Source organism: Oryx dammah, unplaced genomic scaffold (genome assembly GCF_014754425.2).
Source record: "Oryx dammah isolate SB20612 unplaced genomic scaffold, SCBI_Odam_1.1 HiC_scaffold_23, whole genome shotgun sequence".
Classification (NCBI taxonomy): Eukaryota; Metazoa; Chordata; class Mammalia; order Artiodactyla; family Bovidae; genus Oryx; species Oryx dammah.
The window spans coordinates 102,757,262-102,781,046 of NW_024070207.1; the positions used below are offsets into that span (position 1 = coordinate 102,757,262).

At 37.1% G+C, this 23,785-nt stretch overlaps 1 protein-coding gene across 6 annotated transcripts in view; it reads left to right on the forward strand.

The window, feature by feature from the left end:
• The window catches only part of DMD (dystrophin), a 2,254,125-nt gene that overhangs the window by 1,583,567 nt on the left and 646,773 nt on the right, over nt 1-23,785 (forward strand). For all 6 annotated transcript variants that reach the window (XM_040266338.1, XM_040266336.1, XM_040266334.1 and 3 more), the window contains one exon: nt 14,028-14,145. In XM_040266338.1, coding sequence (XP_040122272.1) covers nt 14,028-14,145 — 118 coding nt within the window. The remainder of the gene's footprint in view (nt 1-14,027; nt 14,146-23,785) is intronic.

Below are 23,785 nucleotides of genomic sequence, written 5' to 3' on the forward strand. Positions count from 1 at the left end.
CACTTCACTAGCTGTATACAGGTAGCATCAATGAACAGCAACATCTCTTGCTCTGCCTCGGTTTATTGATGGCTGCTGTTGGCAATAAAAACCAAGATTCTTGTATCAGTACTTAAATAAGTGGCATCTCTAAAATGTTTTGAAGACATGGAGAGGCTGAAGAATTTTTAGCACAATCATTTGTTTGCTTTGACTCATTTTTTTTTTTTTAAGGGATTAGTACAGTACTTGTCAAGCTCTCTCCGAGAAACGAGAGTATTGTCTGAACACTCATTTCCCAAAGACAGTATTATATGGCTGGTGCAGTAATAAGACTAAAAAAGGGACACTGAAAAGTTAGGTTCACAAAATGTGGCACCATAATATTCTATTGATAATTCTTGTTACTACTGATACTAATCTTTAAAGTTATGTTTCTGGAGAAATCCCAGTTCTCATATTCTGAAAGTCTCCATTTATTCTTAAAGATTCTTCAAAAATATATATTTATTTATTTTTGGCTGCATTGGGTCTTCGTTGCTGCATGTAGACTTTCTCTAGTTGTGGGGCGTGCACTTCTCTAATCGTTGCACGAAGGCTCAGTAGTTGTGGTGCATGGGCTTAGTTGCCCTGCATCATGTGGGATCTTCATGGACCAGAGATAGAACCCATGTCCCCTGCATTGGCAGGAGGATTCTTTACCACTGAGCCCCCAGGGAAGCCCCTCCGTTTATTCTTTAGAGCAAGAATTTAAGAGTTTAACAAAGTATTCTGAATGCTTACTTCTTTCTAAACTGAAACCACAGTCCGTTTCTACCCTCATCTTATTTGATATATTACAAATAAGATAGAAAATCTGTTTAATAATTCTCTGGGATAGTTCTTTACAAGACTGGGGTTGAATTTATTTTACTTATATGCAATGGAGTTATTTTTTCCTGAAATAAAAGGATGCCTCAGGCTAAATTAGAAATGTTTTGCATGTTTGCATGACAGGAAATTTAGTCAAAGAGGGGATAGATGAGATTTTTCTTGGATTGCTACAGTCGAGTTTTTCAGCCTTCTCCTCAGAAGGACTTTGGATGCAATGGTGCAAGGTTAATAGTTCTAAAATGCCACTTTTATTTTGGCATTTCTCTGTTCTAAGACCTCTAAAGAGTCCCCATTGCCTTCAATGTAATGTCTTTATTCATCTCGTATTCCCAGGCTCAGCCTCTTTGCCCAACTTGATCAGAGTCATCATAATTTTCTGCCCACTGCAAAGCTGCCCTCTTCACTTCTGCCCAAACACCCTAGTGTATTCAGACCTCCATACATTGGTTTGAGCTCAGTCCTTGTCCTGGAAGCTCCTCTCTCTCATCGCTAGGTCATTATGGATCCCATTCATCCCCCCAAGTTACAGTCCAGGTTCCTGGTCGTCTGTGATACTTTCCTTGAACATGCTCATATTAAAATCCCATTCTTCAGAATCTCATTAGCATAGAGTCTGCAGTCAGTGGACTCTTGCATTTGTCATTTACACATGATCTTCCATTACTGGCTAACTGCCTGTGTGAGCACACCTGTGTAGACCTGAGGGTCGTCTCCCTAACTCCATTGCAAGTTCATTGAAATCACTAGGGATGCTCTTTTATGCCATCCTATCTCACTCACAAGATACTTGCCCTACTCTGCTGTATTGTGCATAGAATACTGTCAAATATTTCCTGCCTGTTTGATTGACCAGTGCTCAATTATCTGTCATCTCTAGCATCCTTTATCAGGAATGTATGTAGGCTTTGGACAACATCTTTTGGAAGCGAAATCAGAAGGTTCTGTACAAGGCAAAATATTAGAAACAATGCTCTCAAATAGTTACATTTCACTATTCATGTTATGTAATTTATCCTCCATTTTATTAATTTGGTTCACTTATAATTCAATCTGCTGAAAAGGGTACTCTGATGAGATAAAAGAAAATTTATCTCGACCAGTTGAAGTTAAAATGATTCCGAAATGGTGTTTTTCAAGATAGAACAAGAAATGAATAATGCAAAGCATGAGCAGGAATAGTTCTAAAATATGTGTATTGTAAAATAATTTCAGTTTTTCCTTTCTTCTAAAATATATGTAGGGGTAAAAAACCACTTATTGTATTGGGTCAAAATACCAAAAGCCTGAAAATGTGATACATGTGACAAAAACTGATCTTAAAACTGCCCCAATTATCCTTTGTCAATATTCTAAATTTACAGAACAATAGGGTTTCAAGACATGTGAACGATGGAGAATAACTAATAGATCTAATGTTGAACAGCTAAAAATATCAGCACCCTTTCTGTCAGCTTAGAACTGTATTTGCAAATCGTTATCAACAAATTGTAGTCTGAAATTCTTCTTTCTTCTTGACTTTGAAATTATATTTCAAGATCCCTAATTTAGTCCACATTATTTACTTACTGGCTTGTACAACTGAAATGAGTTTTCATTTTTGCATGTTAAGGATTTTATGAAATAGCAAGTAAATCAATCCTTAAAGTTTTCTGTGACAGAATAACTTGGAAATGATCATCATAATCTCTTTTTCAACAAAAAGAAAGAATTTATATCAAAAATAACTTACTAATATTAGATGAATTTGTATTATACCATTATAAAAAAGGTTTCACATTTAGGAGGCTGAGGTACTTTCCTTAGATATCTACCACATTTTTTGTTTATAAAGTTAGCAAAATGATCAGTAATATTTCTAATACATGCAATGTTCAAATCATTTTCACACCCAGGGTGGAATTTATTTGGTAATTATCTTTCTTGTTTCCCATTTCTGTGTCCAGTCAATTGGTTAATCAGCAATTTTATTTATGGTTATCTGTTGACTATATTTCCAAGACAGAACTAAGAACTTCCAAGGAAGGTATTTCAGCCAGAAAGAATAAGGCGTCCAATGGATTACAAAAATCTTGACTCCCATAGCTTCAATTTTTCTAGTCTTTATTGTTTCCCATTTTCTCATGATAAAATCCAAACTTTTTAAAAAGCCCACCATAAACTACCTCCATTATCTATGCCTATCTAAGTTTATCTCCCATTATTCCCAGTGAATCCTAGACACCAGCCAGCCCAGTTGAGACTTTGTTTATCATATCCTTGCCTTTACTCCTGCTTTCCATTTGCTAATAATGCTGCCCACCCCATGACCTAGCCAAATCTCCCAAGGTTCAAGGGCAGTGTGAACCATTTCTTCCATGAAGTCTTTCCTGAGAAGTCTCATATATGGTTCCTCCCTTCACTGATTCCTTTTTAGTGGTTGTTTTTATCTTTACCAACCACTTTGGTACTTTTGCTTGACAGTTTCTCAGATCCACATTCCAACTTCCTATCCTACCCTGGGAGGCCAAATAGCATGGGCACCAGCGATGGACCTGCTAACCCACTTGTTGTGTCTTCCTAACGGGAGGTACTAGTGGAGCACAAGGTGACAAGAGAGAGAGTCCAGAGGTGACTAGGCTCCCTTACTGACAGCCACAGATCCTGTCAAGGTCCTCTCCCTGCACCTACTTCTCAGATTGTTCAAGGCTTCCTATCTCAGGTTTTTTTTTTTTTTTTTGGTAATATAGTTAAACTTAATTCAGATTTTTCCATAAGAGCACATGGAAAGACCTGAACGAACTTTTTGGCCAACCGAATAGATTCTTTTTCCACATAGGCCATTACAGAGTATTGAGTAGAGTTCCCTGTGCTATACAGTAGGTCCTTTGATTTTTTTTTTTCCATTTTAATATATTTATTTTTTAAACTTTTTTATTGGTATATAGCTGATTAACAGTGTTGTGATTGTTTCAGGTGGACAGTGAAGGGACTCAGCCATACATATATGTATATCCATTCTCCATCAAATTCCTCTCCCATCCAGGCTGCCACGTAACATTGAGCAGAGTTCCTTGTGCTATATAAGTCATTGTGGTTGTAAATATAGCAATGTGTACATGAGTAGGTCCTCACTATTAACAGTTATCCATTTTATTTGTAGTAGTGTCTATGAGCCATTTGTTTATTGCAGGAACCTTGACTGATTTAGTGCTTAATAAGTTGGATAGTTAATTTCACCTCGTGTGATCCCATTTCATGTTCCTGTCCCATTGAATCATACCTGTATAATAATTAGATCAGACTATATGATAGCTATACTACATTATACTATAGCATAGATAGGTACTTGTAACTGTATCCTAAAATCATAGCTTTTAAGTAGACCCTGGGGCCAAATTGCGTGTATTTGAAGTCCTACCACTTACTAACCTGTGATTCTGGACAAACTTCTTTTTTTACTTTCATTTTCCTTATATGTAAACTAGGAATAATAATAGTACTTACCTCTTAGAGTATTATGAAGATTAAATTAAGAAATTTTTTATTGAGAATTTTATACTTACACAACAGGAAATGTTTCAAGCATTTTATAGATATTAACCAGTTAATTCTCTTAACAAACTTAAGAGATAGATACTCTTATTATTTTCATTTTGGTGGTACAAATGAAGAAGAAAGTAGTTAAGTAACTTGCTGAAAATAAGAAACCAAGTAAATGGCCCCCAAGATTCAAACTCAGGCAACCTTACTCCAGAATCCATTCCCATAACCACTAATCGATGAAAGATTCTTCTGGTGCATGGTAAATGTCGAAAGGCAGGTATTGTTGTTGCTATTTATTTCTCACAGTATTGGTTCTTTATGAGCCTTTAGTATTTGCTAGATTATGAGTTTCTTGAGAAAAAAAGTCAAGTTTTATTTTTCTCTGTGTATTAGCTGAGTGCTTGGCATTTAGTTGCAGGTTAGTAACTGTTTGTGAAAATATTAACTATTTCCCATGTATTTCCCAAGGCCACCCTAGTTTTAGGTAAAACTGATATTTAGCTAAAACTAGAAATGGAATTTGAGCTCTCAGCAGCCATTATTGTTGCCAGAACCACAGGTTCCCCTTTTGATCCAAAATTCTTTTCTCAGACAATTCACCTCTTTCCTGATAGGTCCCCCTGCTCACTTCTATCATCACAAAGACTTTGCTTCTCCAATACCACTGGTGCTGAAAGGGTCCCATCTCAGACAACTTACAACCATCCTGCTCTGCTTTTCCTGACCAAAAGAGAGATTTTTCGCCCAAATATGTATCTTTTAGCTTCATGATTCCTCCTTACAGAAATTTAGAACAAGTTCTCAGGAACTAAGCAAGAGGCGTTTGATTGACATAATTTGCATTTAAATGTGTTCTTCACCATCACTAATTAACTAGTGTTTCAGACAAGATATAGCACTCAACTTTTATTCTCTGCTTACTTCAGGGTTGCCATCAAGATTGGCTACATAATTTGTGAGCCCCAGTGAAAAATGAAAATGCAGGGCCCCTTGTTAAAATATAACAGAAAAAAATTTAAGATGAAAACGTGCTTTAGTTTCATGTCCATGAACCTGGCCCTGCTCGAGGTCCCTGCCTACCCAGGGCAATTCTGACTCAGAAAAACTGGACGTTTTTTGGACTTAGCTTTGCTGTCTTTTGTAGTCCAAAAACTTGCCCCAAAGTTCCTTTTGGTACGTCTTTCAGGATTCCTGGTGACTTACTTGGCTATCCAGTGTTGATGAACTACAAGTGTAGAATGGAACCATCACCATGTAATACATATAAATAATCATCTTTTCCTTTGATTCAATTTTAGGCCCAGTGAAAATAAGAGTCATGCTCTTTAAAAAAAAAAGTAGCAGCATTTTTTTAAAATGCCATACTAATTCACTTAAATTGAATCTTAAGAATTATATTAATAATGATGGTATATTATCTGGGTCTGAAGAGTTAATGAGAGGCTTAGGGACTAAAAGGGCAAAAGTGGGTGTATTCGTTGGGGATTGCATTTAAATGTCCTAAGCCAGGATTAAACAGCAAATTATTTTAGTAGAGAAAACAGCTATGTAAAATGAAATAGACAGGTAGCCTGAGAAGTTGGGATAATCACTAGCCCAAAATGCAAGTCTAACCCAAAATGAAGGAAAAAAGAGAGAGAAAACTGGGTAGAAGTACCCCAGTGTGCAACCTGAGGAAGGGTCAGCAAAAGCTGTCTGGGAGATATTGAGCTCGAGTCAGCCAGAGGAGTCCCAGGCCTCCTAAGAAAGGCTCTGCTTTAGTATCTCCATTACATTCAGTCCTTGGTGGGGAGCAGTCCATGGGAGGCTTGGCTTCTTCTCTCCAACGCAGTGATGGATTTCGAAAGTCCTCTGTCACTTGGGTCCCGGTCATAAAAGGCTTGCACATTCTTCTGGCCACCACAGTGGGTATTAGCAGCAATGGCCCTTAAAGACCTGAAAGCATGAAATTACTAGAAGAAAACCAGAAGAAAGCTTCTTGACATTAGCCAAGACAACTATTTTTTGGATATGATGCCAAAATCACAGGCAACAAAAGTCTAAATAGACTAGTGGGATTGCATCAAACAAAAATGATTGTGCACAGCAAAGGGGAAAAAAATCAACAGAATGAGAAGGCAGCTTTTTGAATGAGAGAAGGTATTTGCAAACAATGTATTTGATAAGGAGTTAAGGGAGGGGGGTTCAGGATGGGGAACATGTGTATACCTGTGGCGGATACATGTTGATGTATGGCAAAACCAATACAATATTGTAAAGTAATTAACCTCCAATTAAAATAAATAAATTTATATAAAAAAACAAAATATATAAGGAAATCATACAACTCAGTAGTAAAAATAGTAATAGTAATAATTATCAGATTTAAAATTGGGCAGAGGACCTGAATAAACATTTTTCCAAAGAAGACATCCAAATGACCAACAGCCCTATGAGAAGTACTCAACATCACTCATCATCAGGGAAATACAAATCAAAATCACAGTTAAAATTACCTCACACCTGTTAGAATGGCTATTATCAAAAAGACAAGAGATTACAACTGTTCATGAGGCTATGGAGAAAAGGGAACCTCCATACACTGTTGGTAAGGAGGTTTCTCAAAAGATTAAAAGCAGAAATGCTGTGTGATCCAGAAATCTCACCTCTGGGTTTATATCTAAAGGAAATGGAGTCAGGATCCCAAAGAGATATCTGCACGCCCTTATTCACTGCAGCATTATCCACAATGGCCAAGGTATGGAAACTCTTCAAATGTCCATCAGTGGATGAGTGGATAAAGAAATTGTGGTATAGGTATATTTACACTGGATATTATTAATACTTAAGAAGGGGGAAGTTCTGCCATTTTTGATAACATAGATGAACTTAGAAGGCATTACACTAAGTGAAATAAGCCAGATATAAAACAGCAAACACTATGAAGTCTTACTTATATGTGAAATCTAAAAGCAGTGGGACTCTGAGAAACAGTAGAATGATGGTTGTCATGGGCTGAGAGTAAAGGAAGTGGGATGATATTGGCCATAGGCTACAAACTTCCAGTTATAAGATGAATAAGTTTTAGAGATATAATGTAAAGCATAGAAATACTAATAATGTATACTTGCAATTTGCTGAGAGTAGATCTCAGGTGCTTTCATCACACACAGGCACACAAAAGGTAAGTATGTGAGACGGTGGATATGTTAACTAGTTTGATCGTGGTGATCATTTCACAATGTATACATATATCACAACAAATTTTATACTTCTATATATATTTTCTATTTGTCAAATCTACCCAAATAAAGCTGAAAAAAATCTGAAATATAGAGCTTAAAATTTACACACCAAAAAATTGTGTAATTTAGACAAATAAGCCCCAAGGACCAAGTGAGCTCTACTTCTTTTAGAACATTCCCTTTGATACCCTAAATTTGGTTAGATATCTCTGCTATATGCTTTGATAACTCCTTGTGCCTTTCCTATCATAATACTCCCTCAGTTTATTATAATTGCTTGTTTACTGCCTGTCCTCACTACTAGTTCACTATTCACTTGAGAATAATAAGTTTTCCTCCTTCACTGCTATATCCTTATGACTAGCTCAATGACTGGCATAACATAAATACTTAAAAATATTCACTGAAACCCAAATTGGGGTACATTCTACAAAATGCCTGGCCCATGTTCTTCAAAACAGTCAGTGATAAGAAATTCAAAGAAAGGCAATGAATTATTTCAGATTAAAGGTGACTAAAGAGATACATGAGGCTGGACCAGTAAATGAAAGGCAATTAAAGGAGTAATCTTGATATTATGAATAAAGAATATAGATTAGGTTATAGTACTAAAGCCACATTGCTGCTGCTGCTGCTAAGTCGCTTCAGTCGTGTCCAATTCTGTGTGACCCCATAGATGGCAGCCCACCAGGCTCCCCCGTCCCTGGGATTCTCCAGGCAAGAAAACTGGAGTGGGTTGCCATTTCCTTCTCCAATGCATGAAAGTGAAAAGTGAAAGTGAAGTCACTCAGTCGTGTCCGACTCTTGGCGACCCCGTGGACTGCAGCCTACCAGGCTCCTCCATCCATGGGATTGTCCAGGCAAGAGTACTGGAGTGGGGTGCCATTGCCTTCTCCATTAAATTTCCTGAATTAGAAATTAAGCTGAGATTATATCAGAGAATGCACTTGTTTTTCTTAAAAATGAACACTGAAGTATCAAAAAGACATTCTATCTACAGATTATTCTCAAATGGTTCTGAAAACAAATATAATATTACATACACAGATACTATATATATATATGTAATATTAGAATGATAAATGATAAAATGTGGCAAAATATTAACAGTGAATCAGGGTAAAGGGTACATGTGAATTCTTTGACCATTCTTATGAATTTTCCATAAGTTTCAGATTACATAAAAGTAAAGTGAAGTGAAATTGAAAGTCACTCAGTCATGTCTGACTCTTTGTGACCCCATGGACTATACAGTCCATGGAATTCTCCAGGCCAGAATACTGGAGTGGGTAGCCTTTCCCTTCTCCAGGGGATCTTCCTAACCCAGGGATCAAACCCAGATCTCCCACATTGCAGGCGGATTCTTTACCAGCTGAGCCACACATAGGAAGCCTATATAAAAGAAAAATGCTTTTTAAAAGGTATTTCTTGAGTGAATGAAGGACAAAAGGCTAACCACAGTTAGAAGGTGCTTATGAAGAAGTTACCAACTGAGATACTGGTAGAACATTCAGAGAAGTAGGGAAGTTCTGCCCAGCAGGAAAATATCCAAGTCAGTTTACAATGCACATGAGAAGTGAGGAAGTGGAGGACAATAAAGACAACTTTGAATTTGGCCCATCTATTTGCAGAGGCAGCCGAATGCAAGAATAGAAGCCTGAATTAAGGTGCTCAGTGAGGCAGTTGAAAGCTAGACAGATGATTAGCATCCTCACAGGTAAATCTCTTTCGATTACTAGAAAGACTACAGTTTAGAACCCACCTGACTTAAATGCTGATTTTCTTCCAGACATAAAGTAATTCTATAAACTCTCTCACCTTGTCAATCTTTAATGTTAATTTTTTAAGTTGTAAATAAGAGTCTAAGTTCTCCATTTTTACATAATATGTAAGTTGGATTCATGCTTATTTCCTGAAAATGGCAACAACTGAAAATCACCATAGGCCTTTGTTCTAAGTTTAACTATGTGAAGATTGTTGATTTTTGTAGAAAAATACTAAAAATATAACAAGTTTCTAGTTAAGGTCTTTGCTTAGACATATAAATACAACTACACATATAGAGTTTTCTATTGGAGTATTATTTAGGTAGAATTTCATTTTAACAAATGCCATTACAAAGTGTAATTCTTTCTAAGAGTCTAAAATGACCTACTTTTGGTATGCATGGCTCCATTGTTTAGCTGCTTTTTCATAGGATTGCTATTTATAATCACTTCTCTCAACCCTGGGGAGACTTAGTAGGATTAACGACTTCTGATTCACTTTGTATTTGAAGATCTTTTTTTTTCTCCATCTTTGCTCAGCTAGTGGAATCCATGATGAATTCTCATCTCCAAGGGGTAAGCTGTTTTTAGCAAAGCCCAGTAGCTGGCTTATGACTCCTTAGAAATAGCATTGATTCCTTTCTTCCTTTGTGCTTGTTTCTTCCAGAATGATAGATCCATGTAGATGTGCTCAATTATCATGCTTAGGTACTGTTAAGCATGTCATAGTTTTAGTTTTATTCACTTAAGTTATAAGTATCTATGCTCATATAAGAAAAATAAGCATAATTAGCATTCTACTGGTTTAGTACGACAAATATAGACCACTAAACCCAGAATAAAGCATTTGAACAATGGAATACAACTGGAGGTCAAATGAGGATGAAGATTAGAGGAGAGAGTACCATCTGCTACCAGATTGGGGGCAGAAAATGGAATTTTGTAGATGGATATTTTGGAAGTGGGTAGTATGAGTAATGATTAGATCCAAAGGGTTCTCTCATCTGTGGGTACCTCAGATGAAGGTCATTGTATTTGAGAATTTATAGAATTATGAAACTAAGTTGTCAAGTCAAAGAAATTGTGATAGCAAATAGAGTACACTCAAGAAAACCAAATGAAAAGAAGAAATAGTTGTTCCTCCCATTGTGTGCAGTTTTCCTGTTTTTTAGCATGAAGATCTTTCAGTCACTGTTGTATACAATGTTGTATACTATCTTAACAAAAAACAATGTTAAATGAATGTCATATTCAAGTCCTTCCCTTTAATTTTGGAAAGAAAAGTCCTATTCTGCTCTACTGTGAAACCAGTTTAATTAGTGTATTCAGTTCAGTTCAGTCAGTCATGTCCAACTCTTTGTGACCCCATGGACTGCAGCACACCAGGCTTCCCTGTCCATCACTAACTCCTGGAGCCTGCTCAGACTCATGTCCATCATGTCAGTGATGCCATCCAACCATCTAATCCTCTGTCATCCCCTTCTCCTCCTGCCTCCAGTCTTTCCTATTAGCATCTCATGAATCCCATATATATAATATATATTCACACATTATTACTATTGTACAGTTTCTCTTTTGAAATGGACGTTTGTCCATGTTGACCAGAAAGTGGGATAGAGCTATAATTTTGTTTTGAAATATTTTAGAAAGGCATGGTTTTATTGCAGTCTTGAATCTCCTTGGATTTTTAAGGAGGCTGCTTCAAAGGATGTCATTAATAATCTTCTCAGGTGCTTACAAAGTATGTGTCTGTCAGCAGAATTAGAGAATCACCCAACTAGAGAACAGGTTTCACAATACCCTGAGACCTATTTTGTTCATTAGAGAGGAAAATGGCTTGTTTTAAGTCTAAATTGACATGCTTGCTAATTTCATCAGTAAAAGCTGTTCATTGTGGTCAGGTTTAATTTAGAGCCTGGTAAGGTTCAGATTAGAGTTGATCAAGTTACTTCTACGACAGACTTCTTAAACGAACTTTGTAACCCTAAAAGAAGGGAAAAATCATAGCCATCCTTGGGGTTATATATCCAGAATTTAGATGCAAAGAATGGCCTGGTTGTTTGAGGATGGGTTAATATGAAATCAAAGGAAAATGACAATAAAGATCATCTTTGCTATATAAAAATTTTCAAGTGTCATAAAACACAAATTTTTACTTAAATTGCATAAATCATGCCTAATGAATTTATTTACTACTATGTCTGTAAGACCTGAAACGGTGCTTAGCACTTGATATTTATAAAATGAAAGAATGAGTCAGTAAATAAATAAATGTGTGTACTTTGCTAGCACTATGCATTTAGAGGGGAAGATTTGAATTTATGGTTTCTGGGTAAGTCTATTTTTCAAAAATCTATTATTGAATGTATTATACATTTAAGAGTTAGGAATTCCAAAGTAACTTTTCGGCTTGCTGTGTCACAGATGACCAGAGTGTAACATTCTAATCCTGGAAAATATCTTTTGTAAAAATCTGTCTGTGACTATATGGTTCCTACTTTAGAATTTGTTCAGGACTCTCCAACTGACTTATGCCACTTACTTCAATAGCTGTCTTTGGCAATTTGTTCCATATTTCAAACACACTTTTGTGTAAAGAAACAATAAAAGTTAGAAACCTGAAAATTGGATTTTTCTTCTGAGCAACCACAGCTTACAAATGTGGAAAATTTGTTAAAAGTTAACCCCTTCAATTTTTCAATACAGAGAGGGGGAAATGCTCAAAATAGATGGGCAATGTTTGGGTAAGTTCTTCCTATTATTTTAATAGCACTAAAACCAATTGAGCTCAAATCACAGACCTATTTCCTACCTCTTCACAAGAGAAACACTACAGAATGATCAAAACTTGGCCTTTCTAAATACAAAAGTCTTTAGAAAATCAGCACCAGTCAAAGGGCATAGTAGATAACTAATTTCCATGAACTTTACCATCTACCACATTTCACCTCTTGACTTTCATTGGCCTCATGTGGTAGTAGAAAGAGCATAAGATTTAAAACCATGAAGACTTCTGGCTTAGTTTTTTAGTGTGGTTATTAGGAGAATAAAAATGAGGAAACATGTGTAAAACATCTGTCACATAGCAGTTTTAAAGTAATGCAAACCAATAAAATGTATTCAGTTTTAGTACAAGGACAAAGGAGATATCTTACTTTTCCCAAACTTCTTTGAAAATATCAGTGGAGTTTTGGCCTTTCGTGTAGAGAGAATAGATGACAGAGGCAATAAATGGACACTTGAGGGAAGGAGAACATTGCTACCTATAAAGTATATATCGTATGGTCAGGCTACTCAAGACGGCTGTTCCCTTGCTCTCTGTATGTCCCTGACTGACCAGTGCCTGCACCACTTCTACCCTCTGCACAGGACTGACTCCTATGTACAGTACCTGCTGCGGGCCCTGACTGATGATTGTGTTTATCAAAGATGCAATGAGGGGCGTGCCCTCTACTGGTCTCCCTGATAACTAATGAGCCCATCTGATATCATTTCTCCTGTAACTAGCCATCCCTCCTCCCCTCCCCCAATGCAGATTACCCTCACTTGCTACCCACCTTCTGCTATACATGGTGGGGTGTCACCCCAGGACCTTGCTTCAGACATGTAAGCTCCCCCATCCATTAGACCACTGATGTCTCTGTCGCTGACTCTGGGCTCTTTTTTCAGTCATGAAGTTGAGCAAGTGCAGGTTTTGTGGGTCTATGGGGTGCAGCCCAACATATATATATATATGAAAGTGAAAGTTGCTTAGTCGTTTCTGACTCTCTGAGACCCCATGAACTATACAGTCCATGGAATTCTCCAGGCCAGAATACTGGAGTGGGTAGCCTTTCCCTTCTCCAGGGAATCTTCCCAACCCAGGGATCAAACAGAGGTCTCCCACATTGCAGGCAGATTCTTTACCAGCTGGGCCATATATATAGTTGGCTTCATTCTCTTTGGTACTTTTGTAAAAGCAGTATTAAAGTCAGTTTTAATACAAAATACAAATACTAACTTCTAGTCTGATGCTTTCTAAGCTTGCCTGATGATGAGCATTAGAAAATTTGTTTAAAAGGTTGATTCTCAGCTCTCCTTAGAGCCCATTCACTCTAAAGTGAGGCAAAGGAATCAGTTGAATCTTACTAGAGTCAATTTTGGGAAAAGATTAATTTAGCTCATCTACATCATCTTCTCATTTTATAGGTGAGAAATTTTAAGCACAAAGAAGTTAAATAAGTTCTCTCTCTTAAATCACTTCTCTGTCTTTTCTGTTTCTAAAATATACACCTCAGTTTTGACACTGCACAGCATGAGATTACAAGTATAAATAGCCATCAGTGTCTTAATTTACATTTTCATAATTCAGAATTACATTGGTTACTCGTGGCACTCATATATTGGTGTACGTAAACCCAGGAACACTGAAATGACTCCATCTAAGCTCTTAACTAGTGAAGCAAACCCATAATCAAGATTTTCACTTGAAATATTTTTGGTATCGAAAAATGAAACACATTTCTTGTTAAATTGCTCTCTGTAAAGCCTAACACATTAGAGATTTATATCTAATAACATCTTGTTTTATTTCTAAAAGTGCCTTGGTTGGTTTTTGAAAATTACCCATAAAAGGAATGCGCAGTGCTGGTGGAACTCAGGATTGTTCCATTTGTTCCTTCAGGCAACACTGCAGGACTTGGAGCAGAGGCGCCCCCAGTTGGAAGAACTCATTACTGCTGCCCAGAATTTGAAAAACAAGACCAGCAATCAAGAGGCCAGGACCATCATTACTGATCGAAGTAAGTCTTTCTTTTAACAGGCATGTGAAACTTAGGGAAAGATGTATGAAAAGCTTCTATGATGACTTAAGTTCATACACATCCATTATGTTTATAAAAATATTGAGACTATTGTAACTAAGGTTTTTCAGTCCATAATGTTATATTTCAATAACCAAATGTAATTCCAGGAAATAGATAAAAGATAAAATTCATCAATCCAGATTTATGTCGTTGCAAAGCATGGAGTGGCGAGCATGGGTGTGGCAGAACACCCCCTCCTCCTCAGTTGTCATGTATCTGGGCTGGCATCCATGGAGATGCCATTCTCTGCCTCATATCCTTGGTTGTTGGTTCAAGCAGGCGGTTTCTTCCAGGACCGTTTTTTTCTTTCCTGTCTGCAGTGGCACTTTCAGATCTGGATGTCTCTCTGCTGCTTGTTTGCCCACATTGTGTAATATCAGAGATCTTTGTACCATTCCTCATGCCACACTGCAGGGGAGGGAGTGGGAACTTTGACAGGTTCTTTAAGGTCTACCTGACTAGACATTGCACATACTCTCTTTACACAGGATGCTTCAGAGTGACTGTGCATGGGTCAGAGAGAGGGCTAGGGAGGAGAGCGAGTAAAGGAAACTGCTCTCCATCATATTTTTGTCAAAGGCTCTTCTTAGAAATAAGGGTGAAGTCACCTCAGCTAGCAAAGTCTCTTGGATCTCCCTGGGTTTCTGCCCTTTCTTCCCCCTCTCTCCCTTCCAGGGATACATACTGATACTAAATTATCTTACTTCCCCTGCAATGTCCCCTTATGTCCCTCCCCACATCTGGAGGAGTGTTTTCTAGTGCAGGAGGAGGGAAAAAAACCTTTGTTTAATCATTCTTTTTTTCCTTCCAAAGCTTTGTCTTACACCAGGCCTAGGCTTTTGAAACTTAAAAACCAAGAGTCTATCTCTTCATAATATACATTCTGTTGTGTCAGCACTTCCCTAAGGAAGTAGAAAGCAGAGTGTCTGGCTGCCAGTATGTTGGCGGAAGGGAAAAAGTAAAGAGAATCAAAAGTTCTGGTTAATATTTTGAAAGAAACATTTAATATTCAGAAAATACTACTCATGCTTGCATTTATTAGGTAAACAGGGTTAATAGCTATTATTTTGTTGAATACCTCCCATGTATCAGGCAGTATGTGAGATGTGTATGCGTATGTATAAAATCTTTACAAAATCCTGTTGGCTAAATTTCATAATCCCCATTTTATAGATGAGGAAACAGTTTCAGAGAATGATTAATCAAATTGTTCACGCTAACAAAACAAGCAGAGAGCAGATCTTGGAATTTGCAAATGTCTTTTTCTAGCTTAGAAGTGTGTTCCTTTTAAAATGTTTACCACTTCTCGTCTTGTTTTGTTGTTTTTGTTAATGACTTTAATCACTAGGACTAGGACTAAATCTGAAATTATGGATGTTTAGATTCACTTTCTGAAGACATTTCCTCTTTGAGTTGTAGTGAATATTAATTAAAATAGACTCTTCTTGATTTTAAAATTTTAACTCTTTATTGTTGATCAAGCAATGTATTTGGATATATGCTTATGTATTATTAGGTGCTAGTAGCCACTACAACGGGCTCCCCAGGTGGCTGAACAGTAAAGAATCCGCCTGCCAAGCAGGTGTTGGGGGTTCTATCCCTGGGTCAGAAAGATCACCTGGAGAAAGAAATGACAACCCACTCCAGTATTCTTGCCTGGGAAATCCTGTGGACAGAGGAGCCTGGTGGGCTACCATCCATGGGGTTACAAAGAGTTGGACATGGCTTAGGGACTAACCAGCAGCAGCAGCCACTACAGCAAGTAAAGTAAATCTTAGTAGCTTAGAACAGTAGAAGTTGACTTTTTTATTCTGGTGTATTCCACAGTAAACAGCCCATAATGAAGTCATTCAGGGACCCAAGCCCCTTCTAACATAGAACATCAAAGTGTTATGCATTTAATCGGGCAGGTGAGGAACCAGTATTGACCACTGGCATTTACTATGAGCCATGCCTGGAAGTCGTACACATTATTTTCTTCATAATCTGTTGGCTGGAATTTGTCACAGGGCCACATCTAACTGCAAGTGAAACTGGAAAATATTATCCAATGTTGAGTCCAGGAAAAAGAGCAATTAATTTGGTAAGAAACTAGTCAGTCTCTTTCACAGCTAGTTTGGATAGGAAGAATGTGCTTAAGTTCTATAATTATGTGTAATGTATAGGATATCATTTCTATAATCAGCCATGCAAAAGCAAAATTGCCTTGTAATGACCAACATAGATAGCTGTCCAACTGACACAGTGTTCCTCCCTCATAGTGGAACCATAAGGCTTCCCTCACCAGGCTGAGACACACAGGCCCAAAAGAGTGAATCTTAATGAATGAGTTATGAGACTGAATCCCCACTACACAGTTAAGTACTCTGTTTCTTGCCTGAGAAATATGGAAATTTGGCTAAGATGTTTATGAAAATCTGAACACACTATATAGAAAGTCATTTGTTATTTTCCTAATGAAAAATAACTTCATTTTTCTCCCTAAGAGGAAAATCACACTAATCTATTTTATAGTATCCATTCAGCTTTGTCTAAACAGTTTCCATTATCCCTTGCAATCTTTTTTAGATCTTGTATTAACGCTTTTTCATGATGTAGATTAGCATTGAGTGACCAGAGGGCAGGTTTGTGTATCTCTGCTAATATCCAGTGATTTGAATAGTTCTGCTTTTCTTAGCTTTTGTCTTTTAGAAATGAATACCTTTTTGAATATTTTCAGCATAATGGAAAGATTCCAACCCAAATGGTCCAATAAGGCATTTTCTTAAAAGCAAGTGCCTGTTGAGACTTCTCCTGTTGCTTATTAAGAGCCTAAACCAGAATCTTAGTTCTAAATATTCCTGGAGCCTCTATTGCTGGTTCCAGGATAATTCTAACAAGATATGTTTATCTAAACAATGTCATTTGCAGCCTTGCTATACTTCAGTTTATCTCTCCATTTGAAATCAATAAAATGGGATGGAAATTCAATACTCATAAAGTTTCAATCGTGTTCAAAATAGAATTTTTCTTGGTATAGATTTGGTTTTCAGGGAATGAGTAGAAATAAAATACTAGCTCATAAAAGTGTATTTTCTTATTTGAATATTTCACTATTCCCTTTTTATTGCCCTGAAGCTTCTAGAAATACTTAAAAAGGAATCAGCTAAATAAAGAAAAATATTCAATAGGTATATAATACTATATTGAAACATGAGTCCCTCCTTGGTAAATCCCAGTTCATAACTTTGAACAGTTGGGAAAATCTATACATAGTTATTACATTCTGTCAGGAGAAAAGTCCAGTAAAAAGCAATTCTTCTTTCCTGGTAATACCAATGCTAAAATCTCAAGTAATTGGGTCTGCATAATACCAGCCATGTTTCACTCTATAAAACTGTTTCCATGGTATCTGTTGTTTTCAGGTGATTATATTGATGGAAATCATGTTGTAATAATCAAGGTGAAAGTGTAAATTTCATTCTAAAAGCAGTCAGGTGAAAAATTCCCCTCGCTCTGTCTGGTGTTCAAACTGCTCATTTTCCATGACTCCTTTGGTTGCTGAATGTGTCAACCATTCCTGGTCATTTTCTTCTGCAGAAGCGCTAGGTCAGGGGACCAAAAACAGATAAGAAGGATCTAAAATTGCTCCCTTGGAGGTTTCTGAATTATGCAAAACTCTTGTGCATATCTGTTACTACTGCAAATCTTAGTACCATAGTACCTCTCATAACAATGAGGAGGATATGGAAAAAAAGAACTGCTCTTTTACTGTTCTGTTTATTCCTCAAATAATATTGATGAACATGGTTTATCTGACATTTGTATTTGAGAACTTTGCTTTTATACTTCTTCCATAACCCCCACCATTGCCATTTTAAAGATGTATGGCAGCGGTCCCCAACCTATGTGGTACTAGGGACCAGTTTCGTGGAAAACAGTTTTTCCACAGACATTGTTGGGTGGGATGGTTTCAGGATGATTCAAGTGCATTACATTTATTGCACTCTCTATTTCTATAATTATTACCTCAGCTCCACCTCAGATGATCAGACATTAGGTTCTGGAGGTTAGGGACCTGTGATCTATGGCAATAGCACAGCCAGGTATTAAGGGCAAGCTGCCTGGGCTGGCCACTTACTACCTTTGTGACCCTAAACAAACAACTAATCTCAGTAAACTATCTGATCTCAGTTTTCTCCTCTATAAAATAAGATTACTTCTGTCTACTTCAAGGTTAGAGGAATTAATTGAGGTATTGCATGAAGAGCACTTAGATCCCAAACAGTAAGAGCTCAGTGAATGTTATCTCTTGTTTTAATTATAATCTGATCAGGTTGTTTGAATGCTTAGGGGAAAACATTTAAAGTATTTAATAATCTCTTTCTCAGATGGTAAAGAGTCTGCCTGCAGCACCAGAGACCCAGGTTCCACCTCTGTGTCAGGAAGATCCCCTGGAGAAGGAAATGGCAACCCACTCCAGTATTCTTGCCTGGAAAATCCCATGGGTGGAGGAACCTGCAGGTTACAGTCCGTGGGGCTGCAGAGTGGGATACGACTGAGCCACTTCACTTTCTTTACTAACTGTGGCTTTTTCACTACCTTTCTTTATATATATATATAAATTTATATATTTTAATTAGAGGCTAATTACTTTAAAATATTGTCTTGGTTTTGCCTACATCAATATGAATCTGCCACAGGTGTACATGTGTTCCCCATCCTGAACCCCCCTCCCACCTCCCTTCCCATACCATCCCTCTGGGTCATCCCAGTGCACCAGCCCCAAGTATTCTGTATCATGCATTGAACCTGGACTGGCGATTCCTTTCACATATGATATTATATATGTTTCAATGCCATTCTCCCAAAACATCCCACCCTCGCCCTCTCCCACAGAGTCCAAAAGACTGTTCTATACATCTGTGTCTCTTTTGCTGTCTCGCATACGGGGTTATCGTTACCATCTTTCTAAATTCCATATATATGTGTTAGTATACTGTATTGGTGTTTTCCTTTCTGGCTTACTTCACTCTGTATAATAGGCTCCAGTTTCATCCACCTCATTAGAACTGATTCAAATGTATTCTTTTTAATGGCTGAGTAATACTCCATTGTGCATATGTACCATAGCTTTCTTATCTATCCATCTGCTGATGGATATCTAGGTGGCTTCCATGTCCTGGCTATTATAAACAGTGCTGTGATGAACACTGGGGTACACGTGTCTCTTTCAATTCTGGTTTCCTCAGTGTGTATGCCCAGCAGTGGGATTGCTGGGTTGTATGGCAGTTCTATTTCCAGTTTTTTAAGGAAAATCCACACTGTTCTCCATAGTGGCTGTACTAGTTTGCATTCCCACCAACAGTGTAAGAGGGTTCTCTTTTGTCCACATCCTCTCCAGCATTTATTGCTTGTAGACTTTTGGATTGCAGCCATTCTTACTGGTGTGAAATGGTACCTCATTGTGGTTTTGATTTGCATTTCTTTGATAATGAGTGATGTTGAGCATCTTTTCATGTGTTTGTTAGCCATCTGTATGTCTTCTTTGGAGAAATGTCTGTTTAGTTCTTTGGCCCATTTTTTGATTGGGTTGTTTATTTTTCTGGAATTGAGCTGCAGGAGTTGTTTGTATATTTTTGAGATTAATTCTTTGTCAGTTGCTTCATTTGCTACTATTGTCTCCCATTCTGAAGGCTGTCTTTTCACCTTGCTTATAGTTTCCTTTGTTGTGTAGAAACTTTTAATTTTAATTAGGTCCCATTTGTTTATTTTTGCTTTTATTTCCAATATTCTGGGAGGTGGGTCATAGAGGATCCTGCTGTGATTTATGTCAGAGTGTTTTGCCTATGTTCTCCTCTAGGAGTTTTATAGTTTCTGGTCTTACATTTAGATCTTTAATCCATTTTGAGTTTATTTTTGTGAATAGTGTTAGAAAGTGTTCTAGTTTCATTCTTTTACAAGTGGTTGACCAGTTTTCCCAGCACCACTTGTTAAAGAGATTGTCTTTTCTCCATTGTATATTCTTGCCTCCTTTGTCAAAGATAAGGTATCCATAGGTGTGTGGATTTATCTCTGGGCTTTCTATATTTTTCCATTGATCTATATTTCTGTCTTTGTGCCAGTACCATACTGTCTTGATGACTGTGGCTTTGTAGTAGAGCCTGAAGTCAGGCAGGTTGATTCCTCCAGTTCCATTCTTCTTTCTCAAGATTGCTTTGGCTATTCCAGGTTTTTTATATTTCCATACAAATTGTGAAATTATTTATTCTAGCTCTGTAAAAATACCTTTGGTAGCTTGATAGGGATTGCATTGAATCTATAGATTGCTTTGGATAGTATACTCATTTTACTATATTGATTCTTCTGATCCATGAACACAGTATATTTCTCCATCTATTAGTGTCCTCTTTGATTTCTTTCACCAGTGTTTTATAGTTTTCTATATATAGGTCTTTTGTTTCTTTAGGTAGATATATTCCGAAGTATTTTATTCTTTTTGTTGCAATGGTGAATGGAATCGTTTCCTTAATTTCTCTTTCTGTTTTCTCATTATTAGTATATAGAAATGCAAGGGATTTCTGTGTGTTGATTTTATATCTTGCAACTTTACTATATTCATTGATTAGCTCTAGTAATTTTCTGGTGGAGTCTTTAGGGTTTTCTATGTAGAGGATCATGTCATCTGCAAACAGTGAGAGTTTTACTTCTTCTTTTCCAATTTGGATTCCTTTTATTTCTTTTTCCTCTCTGATTGCTGTGGCCAAAACTTCCAAAATTATGTTGAATAGCAGTGTGAAAGTGGGCACCCTTGTCTTGTTCCTGACTTTAGGGGCAATGCTTTCAATTTTTCACCATTGAGGATAATGTTTTCTGTGAGTTTGTCATATATAGCTTTTATTATGTTGAGGTATGTTCCTTCTATTCTGCTTTCTGGAGAGCTTTTATCATAAATGGATGCTGAATTTTTTCAAAGGCTTTCTCTGCATCTATTGAGATAATCATGTGGCTTTTAGTTTTCAATTTGTTAATGTGTGTATTACATTGATTGACTTGCAGATATTGAAGAATCCTTGCATCCCTGGGATAAAGTCCACTTGGTCATGATGTATGATCTTTTTAATGTGTTGTTGGATTCTGATTGCTAGAATTTTGTTAAGGATTTTTGCATCTACCTTTCTTTTTAAAAAATGGAGAAAGAGTTTTAGAAGATCAAAAGAAGAAAGTTAGTTGCTTTGGAAAAGATGGAATAATCTATATAAATAGAATTAAACAAATATTTGAGAAAACCTTTATGTGAGTGATAATACAAAAAGCAAGGCAATTTATATAAGCTATTTCAATATTTACTCTAACCTTAGGAGGTGGGTTTTATTATAGAGACAGAAAACTGAAGCTCAGAGAGCTTAAGTAACATGCCTACAGTCCTAATAAGATGTCATGTGAGGGACTAGGATTTAAACTGATGTCTATATAATTCTGAAACCTAGGGCACATCAAATAGTAAAGGCTTGCTAGTCAAAAGATACAAAGAAAGATTTACTTGAAAACTTAAAATATTAGGAGTAACTTCAGTTTCCTATAATCTGTATATAGTGTTTTACTTCTCCCATTTATTTTGTTCTCTTCTATCTATTTGCATGTCTAATTATTGGATTGTCACTTACACGTCTTGGAAATATACACAATACTAGTTGTTCAATCTTGACCAAGTAGATTCACTTCTCTAAGCCATGATTCTGTCATCTGTCATGTGGGGTTAATAATGATACTTAAGCTAGTAGGGTGATTATAAAGATAAAATTATGTGATGTTTCTCAACTGAAGACCTGGCATATACTAGATACTCATTAAATGGTAGATACAATCAAGATGAGATGAATTTGATGCAGAAAAACTGGAGCTGGGAGAATACGTAGGGGAAACCATAAGTGAAAGTGAAAGTTGCTCAGACATGTCCCACTCTTTGCAACCCCATGGAATTCTCCAGGCCAGAATACTGGAGTGAGTAGTCTTTCCCTTCTCCAGGGGATCTTCCCAACCCAGGGATCAAACCCAGGGTTCTCACACTGTGGGCTGACAGATACCAGCTGAGCCACAAGGGAAGCACAAGAATACTGGAGTGGGTAGCCTATCCCTTCTCCAGTACATCTTCCTGACCCAGGAATCAAACTGGGTCTCCTGCATTGCAGGTGGATTCTTTACCAACTGAGCTATCAGGGAAGCCCTAGGAACTTCAAAACAAAATACCAAGTCTTAAGAGAGAATTGTTTCTTTCAAATTGTTTTTCCAGCTAAGACTTTTGCAAAGTGGTCCAGATTGACTTTGTATAAATTTTAAGAGAATGAATTTGTATCACATTGCTTAAAGAGCTGGTATACAGGGCTGTAGAGAGGAGAATGCTCTACTGTACAAGAATAAAAATACACTCACAGGATTTTTGAATTAAGTGACAATTTTATAGCAGCTTTGTCAACCCATCATTCATTGCTGCAACCAAATGTAAAAACTCCTTCGTGGTGAAATAAAAAGACTTTGTTATTCTCCACATTTTTATGAAATCTCTATTGCTAATGAAATGCCAGCCAATATCTTCCTCTCAGGTATTGTCTAATAGAGAGTTGCTTATTTTAGAAGTGGATTCAAGCATATCAATTTCCTTCTTTTGACATCCAGTACTTGCTGTCAACTGTTATAACTATTACAAGCAGCTCTCAAAATTCACACCCACCAGGATGCCGCTGGCAACCAAGGAATTCAGTTCAGTAAATATTTGAATGCTAACTCTGAGTTAGTTAACATCAGAGGTAATGGAGGGGATACAGGGCGGAATGATTCAGCCTTTGTCTTAAAAGAGCTCACAATCAAATATGGGTATTTGGACAAGTGTATCTGGGCAAGGCAATCTAGGGTAAGAACTTCAGTAGAGAAGTATTATGAGATGCAGAGAGATCACACAAGAGAATGGGAAATTGGATCTGAACGAGAGGGTTGTGGCATGCTCCCTGGAGGTTAAATTTTGTCTAAAAATTCTACATTTGATTAAGATTTTGAAAAGAGGAAGAAGCTGGAGAGGGAAGAATATTTCAGGAAAGAATGATAGGAGAATACGTAATTAGACTGACTTGGTTAGCTATGGTACGATGGATGAATGTACAGGAGTATGTGTCTGTATATGTGTGAGCACATAGGTCGTGGAGGATAAGGCAGTAGACAAAGGCCACAAGAGCAGTTAGAAGCCACGAGAGCCTGAGCTAGAACAGGGGCAGTGGAATGAAAAGAAAGAACTGAATTAAGATATCCAGTCAACCTAGCATTAACAGAATTAGGACATTGATTCGATATGTGGAACTGAAGATTTAAGAGAGTGCTGGCCTTGAAAGATTTTGAGATTCAGTGCTTTGAAAAATGGTAACATCGTAACCAGAGAGAACTCAGGAAAAGGAGTTGATTATGGGTGATAAAATAATGCGCTTGAGATACAGCTGATGACGAGAGTGAGAAATAGTGGAAAAACAGGAGGCTTCAGGAATAAAGTTATTTCTAGACAGATTTGGAAGTTACCTGGAGTGAATAAGCTTACATAGAGATAGGGTGC